This window comes from Anomalospiza imberbis, chromosome 21 (genome assembly GCF_031753505.1).
Source record: "Anomalospiza imberbis isolate Cuckoo-Finch-1a 21T00152 chromosome 21, ASM3175350v1, whole genome shotgun sequence".
Classification (NCBI taxonomy): Eukaryota; Metazoa; Chordata; class Aves; order Passeriformes; family Viduidae; genus Anomalospiza; species Anomalospiza imberbis.
In genome coordinates, this window is record NC_089701.1 from 9608153 (window position 1) to 9625624 (window position 17472).

At 49.6% G+C, this 17472-nt stretch overlaps 1 protein-coding gene and 1 long non-coding RNA gene across 4 annotated transcripts in view; one reads left to right on the forward strand and one right to left on the reverse strand.

Annotated features, from left to right (window-relative positions):
• Positions 1-17472, forward strand: part of LOC137486353 (uncharacterized) — a 417767-nt gene that overhangs the window by 355352 nt on the left and 44943 nt on the right. The gene's annotated exons all lie outside the window — the stretch shown is intronic.
• LOC137486339 (discoidin domain-containing receptor 2-like) overlaps positions 1-17472 on the reverse strand; it is a 58381-nt gene that overhangs the window by 28841 nt on the left and 12068 nt on the right. The window contains exons 1-2 of one of the 3 annotated variants that reach the window (XM_068211568.1): positions 13668-13934; positions 2151-2282 (exon numbers count right to left, since the gene is read on the reverse strand). In XM_068211568.1, coding sequence (XP_068067669.1) covers positions 2151-2214 — 64 coding nt within the window. In that variant the 5' untranslated portion in view covers positions 2215-2282; positions 13668-13934. Of the gene's footprint in view, positions 1-2150; positions 2283-13667; positions 13935-17472 lie in introns of those variants that run through there. The other 2 variants (XM_068211566.1, XM_068211567.1) reach the window with 2 other exon arrangements.

The window sequence follows — 17472 nt, forward strand, 5'->3', positions numbered from 1 at the left end:
TATCCCTGGGGTAAAGCTCTGCTGTGTGCCAGCCCATCCGTGCACCTTTCCAGAGCCAGAGGGATGGGGCCAGGCCACTGAGCTGGGCGAGCCCCTGGTATCACCCACAACATCAGCCTGGGGTGGTCAAGAGGCCTGAATTCCCTGGGAGGAAACTGGTGTCTGCCTGGGATCAGGAACACTGGTGCCTGCTGAAAGCCAGCCAGGAGTCCCAACTGCTGCTGTCACACTGCACAATCAGTCATTTGGGGAGCCAACCAGCCCTGACTGTCTTCACTCTCACCTGTCCCACCACAGACCAGTACGACCTGATCTGTTGCTGAGCTATGGGTAAATGCATAGAGATGTTCCAAAAGGGTGGGGTCACCATCTGAGAGCAGAAAGTGCTTTTTGTGCTCCTGCAGTGGGAGTTCTGTGTGGTCACACCTTATTTAAAGGTCAGACACACACTGGCCAGCAATGCCAGATGGAGAGCTACTTGGGAAGGACTCTGGGGGACTGAGTCTTCTTGCAACCCTGCACAAAACCCATTTGTTCACAACCCCAGGGCTGGCAGCAGAACCCAGAGTATCCTTGGCATTGAGGGATGCACTCTGAGGGTGGCCACAGCTCTCACCAAAACCAGCAGCGTGAGGCCCTCACCAGATGCACCTATTCTGAGCAAACCATCCTGGGCTCTGTTTAGGTGCCACCGGGACTCCTGACCCTTTAGTGGGCACTCAGGAGACACTGGGGCTCAGAGAGGTGGCCCAGCCCATCTGTCAGTGAGGTCAAACATCTGCTGCAAGACAAGAGACTCACCAGGACCCAGCTGCACAGGTCTGAAATCACCCCCAAAGCAGCCCCTGTGGGTTATAAGGCAATGCAGGACATGCTTCAGGCTGCTCCTGGAGCAGACCAGGAGGTCGGGATAATCCATGGAGCCTGTGGCATCAGAGCCAGGAGCACCAGCTGGGCCATGGCGCTGGAATCTGTCTGGGAAGAGCAGGGCCAGCCCCAGGCAGAGGCACCAGAGCAGCTGGGGGAGCTGAGGAAGCAAAGCTGCCTGAGGATGTCACAGGCAGAGCTGAGAGGTGTGAGGGGTTATTTCTTGATGGGAGATTCCTGCAGGAACCACAGACCTGTGCTCAGAGCCCACCCACCTCCCTGGAGCTGGTGTGGAAGAGCTGTTCCTGCACCAACCACCATCAAAAGGAATCTGCATGGGGCTGACCCTCCAGCCTTCCCTCCTCTTCTGGGAGGTTTGACCACCAGAAGCAGATGGCAGCCCCAGTCCCACGCTGGGTGTGTGGTGGGGTGCACAGCGCAGGGAATGCTGTGCAACAGGGAGCACAGGAATGCTGCTGAGCTCCCCCACAACCCTCACTTCACTTCTGGCTGCTTGCAGCACAACCTCAAACCTCTGCAAACATCCACAGGCCAGAGCAGGGTCAGAGCCAGCCACAAAGGGCTCCAAACAAACAGAGCCAGCCCCAGCAGAGCCAGCACAGGCCCTCAGGGTAGCACTGCTGCCTCACCACACCTTCAGCCAAGCTGGAAAAGGATTAAACTCATTTGTTTCACAGACTGTCTCCAGCTCAAAACACCTCATTACAGAAATTTTTGCAACACATTATCTTATTCATCTCCATCATGACTGTATCCTGCCAAATGCTGTAAGATAAGAGGTCCTGCCATCCACAGGGACTCAGGCTCATATCCCTATCTCCACCCTATCTATCTGTCCTTCCACAGATGTAAATGGAATGCCCATTTCCAGAATGCCCCTGGCTGGCTGGACAGCTGTGGCTAACAGCTAACTGGAAATTTGTTTTCCACAGCAAGCACAGAACCTCTGAGCCAGCCTGGAGCGAGGCTTGCTCTGCAGGCCACACAGCCAAAGTGATGGAGAGATTTTCAGAGCCCAAGACAGGCCCAGGTGGACATAGAAAAGAGGATGTCCATATGCTGGGCTTTTCTGGGACTGGCAGGAGAGTGTCCCAATCCAGCACAGCAGGAATATCTCAGTCCAGAGGACATTTGGGAACTACATCAGTGATTGTCTCTACATGCAGCCTCCACAGTCAATCCCCACAAGAGGCAAAGAAAGGCTGAGAAGGAGCACACAGAAGGTGGGAGATGAGTCCTCTCTCAGCCTGGCAGCTCCCTACCAGGGTTGACTTCGGTGCCAGAGGGCTCAGGCAGGGAGGCCAGCAGCAGCATGCAGAAGATCATGGTAGCAACTGGAGGTGCTGCACAGGGTCAGACGAGTCCTTCAAAGGCAGCAGCTGCCATCTACATCTCTGAAAGACAAAGCAAAGAGAGTGGATGAGTCCTCCAGAGACAGGACTGCTCTGTTCTGCAGGGTTGCTCTGTGTCATTGCCTCGTGACAGGCTGGGCAATCTTCCCTGCCTTCAAGAGCGCCTTTGACCTCAGCCCTACTCTGCTCATCACCAGATCAGAGGCTTAGAGAGGAACCAATGATCACTTGACTGTCTACACCACTCCTAAAGCTACCAGTGCAATCCATCTTCCAGGCCCTCAGCTGCCATGACTCCTGGGTGGATGGATGTACCCTTTTAACTGCAATTAAACAAGTCCAGTTTAATTGAAGCAATCTCTCCCTCAAATTATCTCTCCTTTATCAATACTTCCCTTTCCTTACTAAATTAACAAGTAGTGAAACTGCAGCTACAAATGAACCTGGGCAGTCCAGCCAGGCTCCCCAAGCAGGCTTTATCCACCTGAACCTTGGCACCAAGTAGCCAAGCCGGCACCTTGGAACTTGCCACACAGTTTTAAGCTAAAGGTCCAGAGCAGGGTGAAAATAATCTCTCCCTGCATGTCCACACTGCTGCCAAAAGTGCACACTGCCTAAACACTGGCAGTTTCATTGGAAAGCCATGATAACCACCTAAAGGAACAGGTCAGATCAGCAGTTGTGTAAATTCTTTGTGCCCACATTCACTACAAAGAGCCTTGGGAGGCTCCCATTCTGGAGGATAATTTTACAGAAGGCAGGTTTAGAGGCTCTGTCTCATAATTGAATGCCAGGACAAAAGAAGACAGAATAAATTAATAAATGTAAAGTTGCCAGGACCCGAAGGTGTTCGCTCAAGAATCCTAGGAGTTTTAGTAAAAAGGCAACGCTGAATGTTGGCATTTGTTAGTAAAGGAGGAGAGGCTATAAAAGGACCCACCATTGTGCCAGTGCATGCATGCAGGAGCATCAGATGCCATTAGCTCAGAGACTGGTAACAAAAGGCTCTCTTTTTCCACCCAACATAATTAAACTGTACAAGTCACAGCCCTGAGCTGCCATGGATACCCAAGGAACACAGCTCTTTAAATCCAAAGGTAAAACCTTTGGCTTGGGAAATCCCCCAGCTGCAGACTGATGGATGCCCAGAAGATAAATCAGGGTTAGAATCACTGGAGCTTGCCCTGTTTTTATTCTCTTTCCTAAGGATATGCTACTGGCCATTGTCCCTGCTGAATTCCATCAGAAAAGATGGCTCTGAGCCTGCAGAACAACTGAGGGCCTCCTTGGGAAGGGAGCCAAACACACAGGCAGGAGGGGGAGCTAATGCTGGATGGATGTGCCTTGCTGTGCCCAGCCAGGCACCAAAAAACATCTTAAAATCCCCAGGTCCCTCCTGCTTCAGCCGCCTCCTGGCTCCCTACACGAGCACCCTGGCCAGGGCTGGGAAGGGGCTGTGATCCCTTGGCATCCCCTGTGGTGAGCCTGCAAAAGCAAAGCACAAGCCCAGATCTCAGCAGGAGGGTCTGGTGACCACAGAAGAGGTTTTGACCAAGCACTCTGCAGCTGTTGGTGCATCCCAGGTCATCCTTTCCTCCTGGAATGGAAGGGTTGCTGCTGATTCCCACCACCCCAGGGCAGACTGCAACTCCCACAGAGAAGAGACTGTGCACTGAACTGGAGGGAGACTTTGCTAAGAAGTTTTGGGGCAGAGTTTGAAGACAGACTTGGTGGGTGTTAATTTATGCAGGTGATTTGCTAAGGTGTCCTGGGAGCTCCCAAAGCAGGACCTGCAAAGAGAACTGCAGAGAATTCAGCACTGGGGGAGACAGTCCTGCCACAGGACCTGAGAAAGGGACCTGTCACCAGCACCAAGGCTTTAACTTGAGCCACGTTCCTGCAGGAGGTGATGGGAACTCAGCAGAGACCTGTCTGGTGGTGCTGTGGCCATGACCCAGATCAGCTGCACCATAGGGGTGAAGTCTGGGATAGATCCTTCCCGTGGGTGCCCAAGCTGGACCAGCCACTTGCTGGATTAAGCCTTTTTTGACCCAGAGATGAGGCAACTGAGAGGTGTTTTAAAAACTTTTATTCTTATTTTTAGTCTCATGTGAAGGGTGAGACAATACAGATGTTATAATTCACGCCGTCACAATCAGAAGTTAACTACTTCGTAATTATAATATAATATAAACATTTCTTAACCTATCAGTTTTAATTACACTATGCTATAAATACCTTAAAACCAATCATCTAAAATTACCCCTCATGAGTCCTACTACATCTTTCATAATTCTATTTCTCTAAAGTATCTAGTCCTAGTTACAAAACCACCCTTTGAAACTTGTTTCTAGTTCCATTTCTCTCTCAACAGTATCTGTTTTATTCTATAGTACTTCTAATTTAATATTTCTTATCTCAAAGTCTATATTACAAATACATACTATGTAAACTTTCTATCAAGTTCTAAAAATTTTCTACAAATTCATTTCCTATAGCCACTGACCAGAACTTGTTGAGGAGGCCCTGGAAGGAGAACAGCAGCTTGGAGACATGTCCCAGGTGACTGCTGAGCTGCATGTTTAAGAGGTCCCCACAAGGAGCCCTCAAATGGCCAATGACATCACCCAGAGACTGCACACCCTCATCCTCCTCCAGAGCCTGGCCAACTGCGTGAGCTTCAAGACTCAGGCTGGCTCCACCAAAACACACAGGGATTTCTCTCTAACTTGTCCAGGAATAATGGGAAGGATGTCTGGAAAGCACTGAAATAGGGACTGTGGTTAGGTTGAGGGCCCAAGCCCCACTGCTGGAAGAACAAAGAAATGAGAGCAGCCCCAGACACCAGCAAGTGTTCAATGCCTCTGTTTCCCATCCGGTCCAAAAGCCCAGCAAAGAAGGATCAAGAGCAGGGCATCATCCGTCCTCTGCCATCAGCACAGCACTCAGAGCCCAGCTGGGATGGCTGCAGGCACTGTGAGGGGCTCACCTTGAGACTTTACATGAGGACTTTCCTTTGACAAGAGTAGTGGTGCTGTGCCCCCCGTCCTCTCAAAATGACAGCAGCCACCAATGTCACAGCAACTGAATAAATGCACCACAAGCAGCACCACTATCTCATCTGAACAAGCACCATAAGGTAAGCGTCCCTTTGTTTTATGACACCTTTTGTACTGCCACAGAGCCAGTCACATCATTGAACCACCTGAACAGGGTGATAAGGATGTAAAATATCAGGAGGAAAGAAGGAATGAGGTGTGGGGACAAGGGAAGTCACACAGAAATGCACAAGCACCATTTCAGCTCCTGCCACTGAGCCAGCAACCAGCACTGGAGAAAAGGTACAAACTGGGGGGCACAGACAGGTATAGATGCCACCCTGAGAACCAGGGGCTTCTCAGGACTTGATGGGCAAGTGGACCTCTGCAGGTCCACAAAAATAGCACGGCTTGGGGGAACTGCAAGCCAGAATTAGAAGATGTGGCCATACAGGCCAGTCTGGCCTCCAGGAGAGGAAAGGAAAGCTCCAGAGCTGATCTAGAGCTCACCTGCCAGCAGCTCTGTGCCTACAAAAGCTGGCTTTGAATTGGGCCCTTGCCTAAAGAGTATCCAAGACAAGCAGGATGAATCCTCTCTGGATGTGTCTCCACTGCTGACAGAAGAAAAGGCTGGTCTGGACTAGTCCTGTCTCCCCCAGTTTGGTACCATGAATTCTCACCTTTGTATGTGGCAGAGGTGAACTATTTCCAGCAGTGCAGCCCTGCACAGGCACCTCAGCAGCTGGTTCAGGTTCTGCTGGGTTTGTTTTTCCCACCACATTTGGTTCCCAGTGCTGGATCACTGAAGTGCCTGTCAGTGAGTCCTGGGAGAGGTGATGTACAGAGGGAGCAAACAATGCCATTTCTCAGCTCTCTCCACAGCAGCTGCAGTTCTAAGCAGGGTCAGCAAGAGTGGTTTTCATCCTCCAGAGGGTGAAACATTTGGAAGGAGGTTCAGCCCCACTCAGGAGCCCCAGCTGCAGAAATCACTGTTTGAAGAACTACTGATACCGATTGGTGCTGAGTCTCAATCTCATCCAGGAGTAGACTGGATTCCCAAGTTGCACACTTCCCAGAGCTATGACACACTGGAATTACTACTAAATACAACCCTCTGTGCAGACTGCTTGGGAATCATCTTACTAAGGACTTTTTCTGTGTAAATGGCTCAATACTTTTCTTTTAGCTGCATTAGTCCTTTGCTGTACTCATGCCTATCTTCCCACCCCGCCCACACATACACACCAAGTGCCAAAACTACAGCACAAACCTGAAACCAGTAAAAACAGGATTAGCAACATCCTCTGAGAGGCAAGAAAGTGTTAAACGCTGTTCCCAGGCCTGACTGGATCAAGTTGCTAATTGCTAACAGCTGGCTGCAGGAGAATAAATCCTGTTACAATCATTGGGAGAGTGGAAAAAAAAAATCTACTTGTTGAAAAACTCAACAAGAAATGCAAAAGAGGGCACTTTTCCCCAATAAACCCAGCAGATACCATGCCTGAAAAGCCAGTCCGTGCTTCCACAGAGGAGCAGCTGGCTGTGACCCAGGGCACAGCAAAGGCTCAGTGAGCACAGGAGGGAGCTGTTCTTCAGTGATGTGCATGAGGAAGGTGGGACTTGGAGCTCCTCCAGGCCCTGTTCTCCCTCCAGAGATCCATTACAGAGGTCTGGCATGTTTGCAAGCCTCTCTAGATCCCAACTGAAACAGGCATTTGTTTTAACTGGTTCCTTTGCAGATCATTACCCCGGAGTGGGACCTGAGGGTTTGCTGCAGGAATCCCATTCCAGATGCCCAGAGCCAGGCCAAGAAACTCCACAAGACACAGTGTATCACACACAGAGCTCTGTGTACAACAGGAGGGGCTATCCTGAATCAAAGCATCCCCAGAAGAGGTCCAGGAACAATCAGGAGGAGTGGATGGCATCTCCTAGCATTCCTGAAGGAATTCAATGGGGAAGAAAGAAGCAAAGCTAATAATTGGGGCAGTATCTGATGCTTGAAGAAATAAGAGGCTGGGAAGTGCGATTTCCATTCTTCTGTCTCCAAAACAATTGTAGAGCATTTATCACGGCCTCAGAGTTAATTTGAGAGACCTCAGCCCCAGCAGCCTTCCCCCAGAGCACACACAGCTCTGGTTTGGACCAAACAGAATTTGGTGATGAAAACGCTTAGTAGAAAGAATTCTGATCACTTCTTAAAATGTTCTGCTTAGTTTACAATTCAAATACTGGCACAAGACTGAAAAAGCAGAGCAAGGCTGCTGGCCAGTGAACATGGCCACCCACTCCAGCAGAACTGCTGGAGGGTGAAGGATGGACCAAGGCATGCTGCTTGTGCTAGAGTCCTGTGAAAATAAGGCAACAAATTTCCCCCCAGGTGAACTCAGAGTGTGCTGTCCCTCACCCTGGATTCAATCAACCAGGCAGCAGTGGAGAGGTCTCTTTGTGACACGTGGATGGCACCTGGACAAACCAAGTGCCAAAAGTGACACCAAAACTCATTGTGTCAGTGTAACAGGGGAGCTGGGCAGGGCCAGCAAGATCGTGGCATGAAGTGCAAGGCTGCAACAGGAGATTTGGGATTTAGGCACCAACAGAGGTGGTCAGAAAGAGGAAAAACCCATTGGAATGTTAGGAACACAGTGGGGGACATTGGGCAGAAATAGTGACACCTCTAAGATATGTCCAGAGAAGCAACAAGGCTGGACAGATAAAAGCAAACAGATCTTAGGTGAAAGGGTTGGGTTAATCAAGATACATGTGAGAAGTAACTGAGAGGAACAGGGAAATTGAGACAGGAATAGGTTCCAGCATCATCTTAGAGATGGCATTGGGAGACCTCTCACAAGAGACACGAATGTGGGACAAAAAGGACAACATTCAGGAGTGGCACTTGGGGTGGGGACAGCGACACCACAGAGCTGAGTCTGAGGCAGTGGCAGAAGAATGGGAACACCAAGGTCTGGGTGTACTTTGTGGTCACACTCTTGAGAGATGGGGGATAGGCCTGCCCTGAGGCTGAGAAGGGTTTGAGCCTTGTTTTCCATGTTCTAGCCAAACATCTTAATGGGGTTATGAATAAAGTGACATCTCACTCCTGCTAGATTTTAGGAGAAAAACAGCATTGCAGTCACCCACACCACAGCATGTAACACGGGAAGGAGCTTCTGCCCATGGACTCAAACATGAGGCAGTGCCTCACCTACAGCCCAGAGAGATGCTGGTGTTTCTGCACAAGACCAGAAAATCCTCCAGCTTTTTCCCACTGCCTGTCAGCCAGTCCTACAGGAGTGGGCTGTCCTCAGTTTGTGAAACTGCCCAGAGCACTTCTGTCACAAAACCAGACTTGGGGATAAATGAACATGCATTAAATGTAATTTAATCCATCCAAGTAACAAGACCAAAATTAGAAACCATTAGAAAGGTAAAGCCAAAGATAAGGAAATGCAAATTCAGTGCACCATAAGGAGGGTTTTAGCTGAGCTAAACCAAAACTAAAGCTTCCCCAGCAACCCAGGGCATGGGAACTCTGTGCACATCTCAACCATGGAACCTGGAAGCTCTTCCCATGACCCAGCCAGACCTGCCAGGGCCCAGCTCAGGACATGGCCATTCCCCAGGAGCCCCCCACCCAGCAGCAGGGGCGCCTCCAGCACACCCTCCAAAATACACGTCCCCTCAACTGCAGAGGCTCCAGTTCCCAACTCCAGGCTTCAGTTTCCTTCAGTGGCAGGAAAACAAAATTGTGCACAAACCAGCAGCTCCAAGTACCTCCCTTGTCCCTGCCCAAGCAGCAGTGTCCCTTATTGTCCTTTTCCAGAGCTTCCTTCCCACCCTGACAGGCCCAAAGAACACTCAGCACACTGACATTTTCACTCTTCCTAAACACTGGCATCTCTCTCCAGCTTTTTTCTTTTTTTTAACAATCCTTAAAATACATCAACTAAAAGTCAGCAATAGTTCTCTCAAGACCTGCAATCTTCCACTGCAAAGTCTCACATAGCAACCATCCCCACGACATGTTAACCACAGAGATGACAGATGGGGTATTAAGAGCACTCAATCTAAACCACCTTCCTCCCTCCCTGTTCTCAGGGGGGCTCCACCATAACCTTTTACTTAACTGTGCTCTAACTTACACTCAGGAGGAGATCAGGTTGCTGAGTCGCAGAATTATTTGGGCTGGAGGAGATCCCCAGGGGAGCATCTAATCCCAGTTCCTACTCCAAGCAGGGTTAGCACCAATTTCAGAGCAGCCTGCACGGGGCTTTGTCCAGCTGTGTCTTAAAAGCCCCCAAGGATGGAGGCCCCCCCCACCTCTCTGGACAACCTCTCCCACTGCTCAGCTGTCTGAAGAAGGAAAACTTTATCTCTCTTTATCCCAAGGCAGAAACCCCTGTTATCTCATCTGACAATTACTGTCAATCCTCCTGCTATGCACCTCCTTGATAATCTGCTCTTGGGTATTCCAGAGCCTCCTCTTGTCCCAGCTGAACCCCCCTGACTCCATCAGCCTGCTCAGGGAACCAAGATTCAGTATTAATTTACTTAATATTTTGTCCCAAGCTTCTCCTCGGTGAGACAGAGGCTCCCTCCAGGCAGTGAGACAGCTCTAGTCAGATTTTGCATTGACTCCCACTGGCTTGCTCACAGGGAAACTAAGGAATAGCTGAGTTTGTCCCACACTGATGTCAGAGCACAGCTCCTCAGCCCTTTGCTTACAGAGTGCAGGGATCACATTCCCCCTGGTGACTATTTTTGAGGGGTATCAGGTGGCACTTTCTAAATCAGCTCGTTGAACACGGTGCTGACCAGCAACAGGGAGACTGAGATCTGCCACCCTGGCACAGGGCAAGGGCAGGGCTGGGGACAAGGATCAGAACCCCCCACAACTGCCCAGGTGGGTGTTTCTCAGCTCAGAGCCCACCAGCAGTGCTGAGGCAAGCAGGAAGGCATGAAGGACATGCCAGGGATCAGCCCCTGCCCAGGAGATCCAAGACAGTCCTGCTCCCAAAGCAAAGCCTTTTCTCCCTCCTGGGAGCAGCAGCCTTTGGTCGACAGCAGGACTGCATCCCTCAGGATCCAGGTATATGATGCCAATGCAGCCACTTTTAGCAACCAGTGCAATAATCTCATTAAACCCACAATTTGAGTGGGTTTTTATTTTTTTTTTTTTTTTTGACATGATCTGCTTTCCATCAGAGCACAGGGATTGCTGAGCATGCTCCTTCTTTAACGTGACAGAGGTTGGTCTCCACTGCCCGCTGGTTACCTGCTCCCTTCTCCATCTTAAAACATTGCTACAACATTTATGTTTTCCCAAACTTCTGGAACTCCTTTGGTCTTCCCAGATTTATTACAAATTGGCAGCCAGGATTCAGAAAGCTGCTCTGCCAATTTGTTTTAAACAAACAGGTTCCAGTGTTGCTCAAGTTTCAAAATACTCTGAAATGTTATCTTGGGTTTAACACCCTCCCTGGTTACCAGTGCAATGGGAGGTATTCTGAGAGAATATCATCCAGCTTCTCCACAAAAATGGGAAAGAAATGTTTTACTTCTCTGCACTGTTATCAGCAATCAGTTGGGTTTAACCTTTCCTAACAATATAAGCACTGCTGATGAAAATTATTTTGTTTTATAGATATTAAAATATTTCTCACTGGCCCGTGATATATTTGCTGTGCTTTTTCAGTCATCTTTAGCTTTCCTTATCAACTGCCTACTTTCAAAAATACCGACTTTACAATAACAGGTCCCTATCTACAACCTTTATTTTGCAAATTGCTCATAGTTGAGCCTATTTAAAAGCTAAAACATGATTACTGGGGGAAGCTCTTTGCAAAAGCAGAAGAGAAGCAAATCCTTGCATAGAGTTGCACTTAGTACCTCAGAACTGCTGATTTTTGCAAGGGTGGAAGCCAAATTCTGAGACAGTTCAGTGAAAATCAAACCAGAAACAGGATTTTGGAACATCAACTAATTGAGCTGCCCATCTAGTCTCCCTCAAACCACCACAAATGCTGATATTATCAAAAGCTACATTTCATGAGTTTTGCAATTTCTCTTCATATTTGTAAAAACAGAACTCAGAACACCTGTAGCTGGCAAACAGCCCCTGCCCTTTGCTTGAGGAGCACTATGGGCTCTGCTCCAGTGGCTCCAAAAAAATGTTAATAAAAATGAAGAGCCATGCCCTACAGCCACAGGAAGGTACCAGACTTGAAAGAGCTTTTCCAATATCAGAAATAAGCATAACCTATCATCCTTCACTGCATTCCACAGACTGCAATAACTCCAAATACCAAAATGCAGTGAGTGGGAAGTGCTCCAGCCCTCCCACAGCACCCCAAGAGCCAGAGGGGACAATTCTGGCTGTGACCTCAGTGGGTACCATTTCTCCAGAGGTTGAGCACAACCTCCAGCCAAGGCAACCCCGTCTGGGTACACACAGCTGTTGCATTTGGCTTCAGCAACCTTTGTTTACGACCCAAAGTGGTTTTAAAGTTTAATTTATGAAGTGCCTGGCAGAGATGGGAGCAGTGAGTGGCAACACTCACACATCACCTGAAACACAGCACCAAGCCTGGAGACTCCAGGGAGGATTTCCAGGCAGCTCCAACCATGCTGCACTGGGATTGCTATTTACTGGTACAGCTCTGCCAGATAAAATTTAACTTCCCATGCACAGAGATGAAGGTACCATTAATTAAACATGCCAGCAAAATATCTACCATGACTAGAGACAGCTCAGAGAAGGTCTTTGCTTACCACAATGTATTTCAAGCAATCAAAGCAAATGTTCTGCTTATAAACAAAGGAAAAGCCAAGAACACAGAAAAAAATCTCGAGCAGCCTTTCACAGCTTAGGCAAGGCAGAATGACCAATTCTGATTTTCTCAAGACAACAAAAAACAGAAGCCCACAGAGATGTAATAAGATTTAGCTATTATTCACGAGGCAGGTAGCAGTAGGAAAATCATGGTATTGTTTGAGGCAAAAGCAAGAGAAACAGCAGAGATGAGAAGGGAAAAAAGAAACATGTAAAACAATAATGCCTAAACCAAAAAAAAAAAGGACCCCGTTTACCTCTTTTCCATATTGAAAATGAACTGAAATTAAAAAACAACAAATTAAAACAGAGGAAATGAAATTCCACAGCATACCATGTGCATTGAGCCTCTGGGACATATTGCCACAGAGCAATGTGGGAGTAATTCAATAAAATATTGGAAGTAGATCTCCATAATAAGAACATCTGCAATTCCATTAACAGAGTGAAAGCACGCTGAAGACAAGTTTTCCTCTAGCCAGGCATAAGCAAACCAGTAACTAATGTGACCAGAGGGTTATCTGCTGCAGGGGCAGGTTACTCCACAGCTGGCTGCACTCAGGCTCTGGGGCTTTCCTGGGCCTGTGAGAAGATGGGTGCCCGAGTAGGTGGGCTGTGATCCCAGCCAGTTTGGCAAGCTCTGCCTCTGTGGATAGAGATCACATTTCAGTTTTCAGCAGCTTATTGTGCAGCTTCTCAAAAAGAGAAACAACACTATCTACTTTTTTTTTTTTTTAAGAGATTATCCTCTGTGACACAAAAAGAGCAGATGAAATTTCAGCCAAACCTATTTAAAAAAATACCTGTGGAGCAGTGAGCAACCCGGAACACTCTTGGGGGAAACACAACTATTTCGGAAAGTTCTCAGCACCTGAAAAAATGGGTTTACTGAGGAAATAAATAAGATTTTATCTGGAGAGGCTGCTACCGGAGAGCCCCATGGTTAACCCTAACAATGAGGATTCTCAGGAACACCTTCCTGCATTTTCATACTCCCATGTTTCAGGGTAAACGGGAGCCCGAGAAAGTTTAACAGTGACCAAAATTGCAGTAGGCGCTTGAGGAGGGGCCAGGCTCTGCCTGTCCTCGGGAGCAGAGGTGAGAGCACAGGCATGCTGCCCCACAGAAGCCGTGCGGGGCAGGAGCTGCTGGGGCTCAGGAGCACATTCCCTCATTTTCCCACTGCCAGCTCCAGTTCTCCACATCTGTCCCAGCCTCAGCCCTGGCACCTCGCAGAGCTCCAACCCTGCCCGCGCTCCCCGAGAGCCCCAGACACCACTTGTGCCCAGAAGCCCGGGCAGCAGCACGTTTGTGCCCACAGAACACGTCCCTGAGGGAATACCCGCGATTTGGGAACCCTCCCAGAGCTGTGGGAGGGAAAATGGGCTGCAAAGAGCCACCCTCCCCCTGCCAGGCAGAAGAGCCTTCACCTCCACAAACCCCCTCCACCACTCCCAGCAAGCCTCCAAAGGCTTTATCCAAGGACAGAAACAGGAGGGGGGAAAGGGAGAGAGCTGACACCAAGCTGAGAGCCAGGTTCAGCTGGAAGGACCCTACCTGCCTCTGCCAGGGCCTGCTGAGCACAGGGAACAACTGCTACGGCTCTTTGGAACTGCACAGGTTGAGCCAGGCTGTAGTTTCGACATTCCTTACAACTTTCCACCGGCACACACATGATATGTTCAAACTTGAGTAACTCCTCCCTCCTCCCTCCCTCTGCACACACAGACAGGCCCAGGAGATGGCCCTGCCTCTATCATCCCAGTTCCTATAGCAACTCCTGACCCAGCAGATGGAAACAGAGCTGTTTTCTAGGCAAATCTGCCTTCTTGGATTCCTCTGCTCTTCCCTGCTGTTGGCCCCTCCTTGCTCCAGTGCTCTCCCTGGGGGCTGCTCCGCTGGCACCTGGCCCAGACTTTGCCTGGAGGAAGGCCAAGCTTTGAATTCATTTAGTAAAACCACAACATAAAGCAGCTCTCCTGCTCAGGAAGCAGGGCCCGTGTAGTCCCAGGGGCAGGCCAGGCTGCAGAGCCAGCCTGCACCTTCTGGTTGAGCGCAGCTGCCCGTGCTCGGCAGGAGGATCCCGGCAGGAGCATCACCACTGCTCACCCTCATCCTCCCCCAGCCTGTGCCATCCTCGAGGAAAGGTAAAAAGAGACGGAACCAGTCGTTTATTAGCAAGTCCAGACAACTGAATTATTATAACCCTGGGCACTGCTCAGAGATTTGGACTTCTGCTTCCAAAGTCTTTCCTGGAAGAGGGAGAGCCCAGCTGTGGCATCAGGGCACTCCGTTCATCACAGCATCTCACCCCATTGCTGTCCTCAGGTCAGGGCCCCACAGGAGTGGAGGTGACCAATGCAGCTGTCTGAGAACAGCACATCATATTCAGTAACTTTTGTCTAAAAATACAGAAAGTGAGGGAAAATAAAGAACTCAAACCAGGCTGTGGCATTTCAGGGGAGATAATTCCCAAGGGTGAGAGTGGGAATGTCATGAGCAGGTGGTGACAGGACAAGCAGGACTGCAGCAGGGCACACTGAGCTGGGCACAGGGCCAGCAGGTCTCTGTGAGACCACCCAAACCCAGCACAGGGGCTACAAAACTGCTCTTGGGCAGCACAGCCCTGCAAAGCCCTTCCACCCCCAGCCATCCCTGCCCACATGGGCTCTGCTGCCCGGCCACTGGAGAGCCCTGGAGGGCACAGCAGGATGGGACCACACTCACGTGGGCGAGAAGGGCACTGGGGCTTGAGAGGAACCTCTGAGGGCACTGGGGTACAACCCCAGCAGGAACCAGGGCAGCACAGGGAGAGCAGAGAGCAGAAGGAATGTGCTGATCCTGCCTGCTGGGAAATGCAGGTGCCAGCCTGCCTCCTGCGAGGGAGCTGCTCAACAAGGGAAGGGCTGCAATGTCTCTCTCACACACCTGGCAGGGGTAGGACTCCTCCCAGAGCCAGCAGAGCAGGGCTGGGACAGCAGAGCCAAGGTGGGAAGTGATGCCAGCGTTGTACAGGACTCACAGGGACTCCAGAGCAGGAGGGTGAAGAGAGGGGACAGCAGCCATCCTGCAGAACCCCACAGGCTACATCAGCTTCCAGCAGGAATCCCAGCAAAGCCTCCACAGCGCAGCGGGTATTTTGGGTATCCCAAAGGAATAAAGGAAGCAGACATGAAACACACTGTGTCCATATTAAGTCCCAGCTGGAAGATGCAGTCAGATGCCACCTTGCTCGCATTTTCCTCCCTGCCTCCCTACCCCATTCCCAGCCACACAATCCACCTCTGGTCTGAGAACAGAAAACTATTTTCTTTTTCCCCCCATGGTAACATTTCCATGCATCAGCGAGTTATTCAGCACAGAGGGATGGGAATAGTCCCCAAGGCTCGAAGATGGTTGGGACATGACCAGCAGTAGGGTGGATGTGGGAAGACATCAGATCCCTTTTTGCCTGCTCCAAAAGGGTGTTACTCATTCTGATAATGCCCTTCCAAGGCACTCTCCTCCCAAAACAAGGATGCCTGCCCTGAGGATAGAATGGTACATGGGAACCAAGCTGGATACAGGCCTCTGGGGTAAACTGGGACCAAACAATTCCCTTTGCAAGACACAGAGCAGACCGTGGCAGCAGGAAACGCTGGACATCCAGGAACAGGGGGTCCAGGAGTGGCATCAATAAAAGCATCAAAGCAGATGCATATCACACAAACAACATCAAGGGTTTAGAAAAAGCTCCCGATTTCCCTGTGGTGCTGGGAAGAGCAATGGCTCAACTCACAAACAGATCTGAGGAGCTCCTTTCCCTGGGGAAGGACATTGCTGTGGAGGCACAAAACACTGCTGGAAAACTGCTGACCTTGCAGTCAGACTCACTTGAGCAGTTCAGCACAGAAAAAGGCTCTCTGCTGGATGCCCTCTGAGATGTAACTTGATCCCACAGTACACATCCACTAATCAATCGAGGGATAAAGCAAAGCAGAAAACAGTCTTTTTTTTTTTTTTTACTGGAATGAGCCCAAATATGCACAATAACAGATCCCACTCAGAGCTATTGCAAACTCAAGTACTTGGGAGAGTTTTGCATCTCACATCGCAGAGGGAGCATACTTCTGCAATAGCATCATTGCTTCTCAAATTGGGTATTTGAGAGACTTCCTAATGACCTCATAGCAGCACATGTGACCACTAAGTCATCTTCTCAAAGGACCAGGAATAACATCAACAGACCCTGTTTTGGTTGTGCACAGGACAGCTTTCCTCAGCACAAGCAGGTTCCTAAACAGCGAGGGAGCAGAAAGGAGCAGGACCCAGGCCAGAGCTGGCATCGTGATTGTTTCTCCAACAGATTCTGTTTGGCCTTGGAAAAGATCCATCCAATTAAAAGATGAAGACCCATTAGCACATACCAAATTCCACGTACAAATTTAGACACAAAAGCTTGTTTATCCCAACACAGGCCAAATTAGTTGGGTTTAAGGCATCTATATGATAATGTGAATCCCAGAAGTATTCCAAAGACATTCCAAGAGATAAGAGGTGAACTCACCAAACATGAAATAATGACTTGAAAGGGTTTCCAATTTTGTTTTTCTCCCAGTGCTTAAAAATAACCCGCTATGCTGAGCAGCAAAGCAGGAATTTGTAGGTGATGAACTGGTGAGCTGATCACATTGGGATGGGGAAGTTGCCTTTTGCTGACCCAAAGCCATCCCCAGTCAGGTGGCGCTGGAAGAAATAAATGGGTGAACACCTGTAATTATGTTAACACTGAGGTGAAGGCAACCACACAAACAGCTCAAGCCATACTGATGGCCTTGAACACCTGAGGAGATCCCTCCTCTGTACCCAGCACAAGGCTTCTGCAGAGGAAAAGTGACAAAAATCCCACTGTGGAGATGCCAGGAGACCTGCATCAGACAACTTCCCCAGTTACCAACAGTGATATGGGAACACACATCCACGCAGGAATAAGGAACATCCTCAAACAGCACCCAAGAGCTTCTTCTGCCAGGTCTCTCCTGCAGCAGCAGCACAACAGGCCCACAAAACCTCCTGTCCCTCCCCAGGGGCTCTGCTCCATGGGCCTTACATTCCTTGCCTCCCACCCAGCCCAGCTATGGCAGGACCTCCACCTGCCTTATCCCAGGAAGGTTCCAGCAGGATCTGGTGAGCACCAACAGCTCCTGTCACACACGACCAGGACATCACCTAAGTGGCCTTGAGCTAAACACAGACACAGTTGAGGAACACAGGAGGCTAGACCTGCACAATGTTAAAGGTTTTTATTCTTTCAGTGAGAGGTGGTGAAAGCCAACTCCCACCTTCACCTTTCCAGGAACTTTTGATGGAACACAGAAGCCTG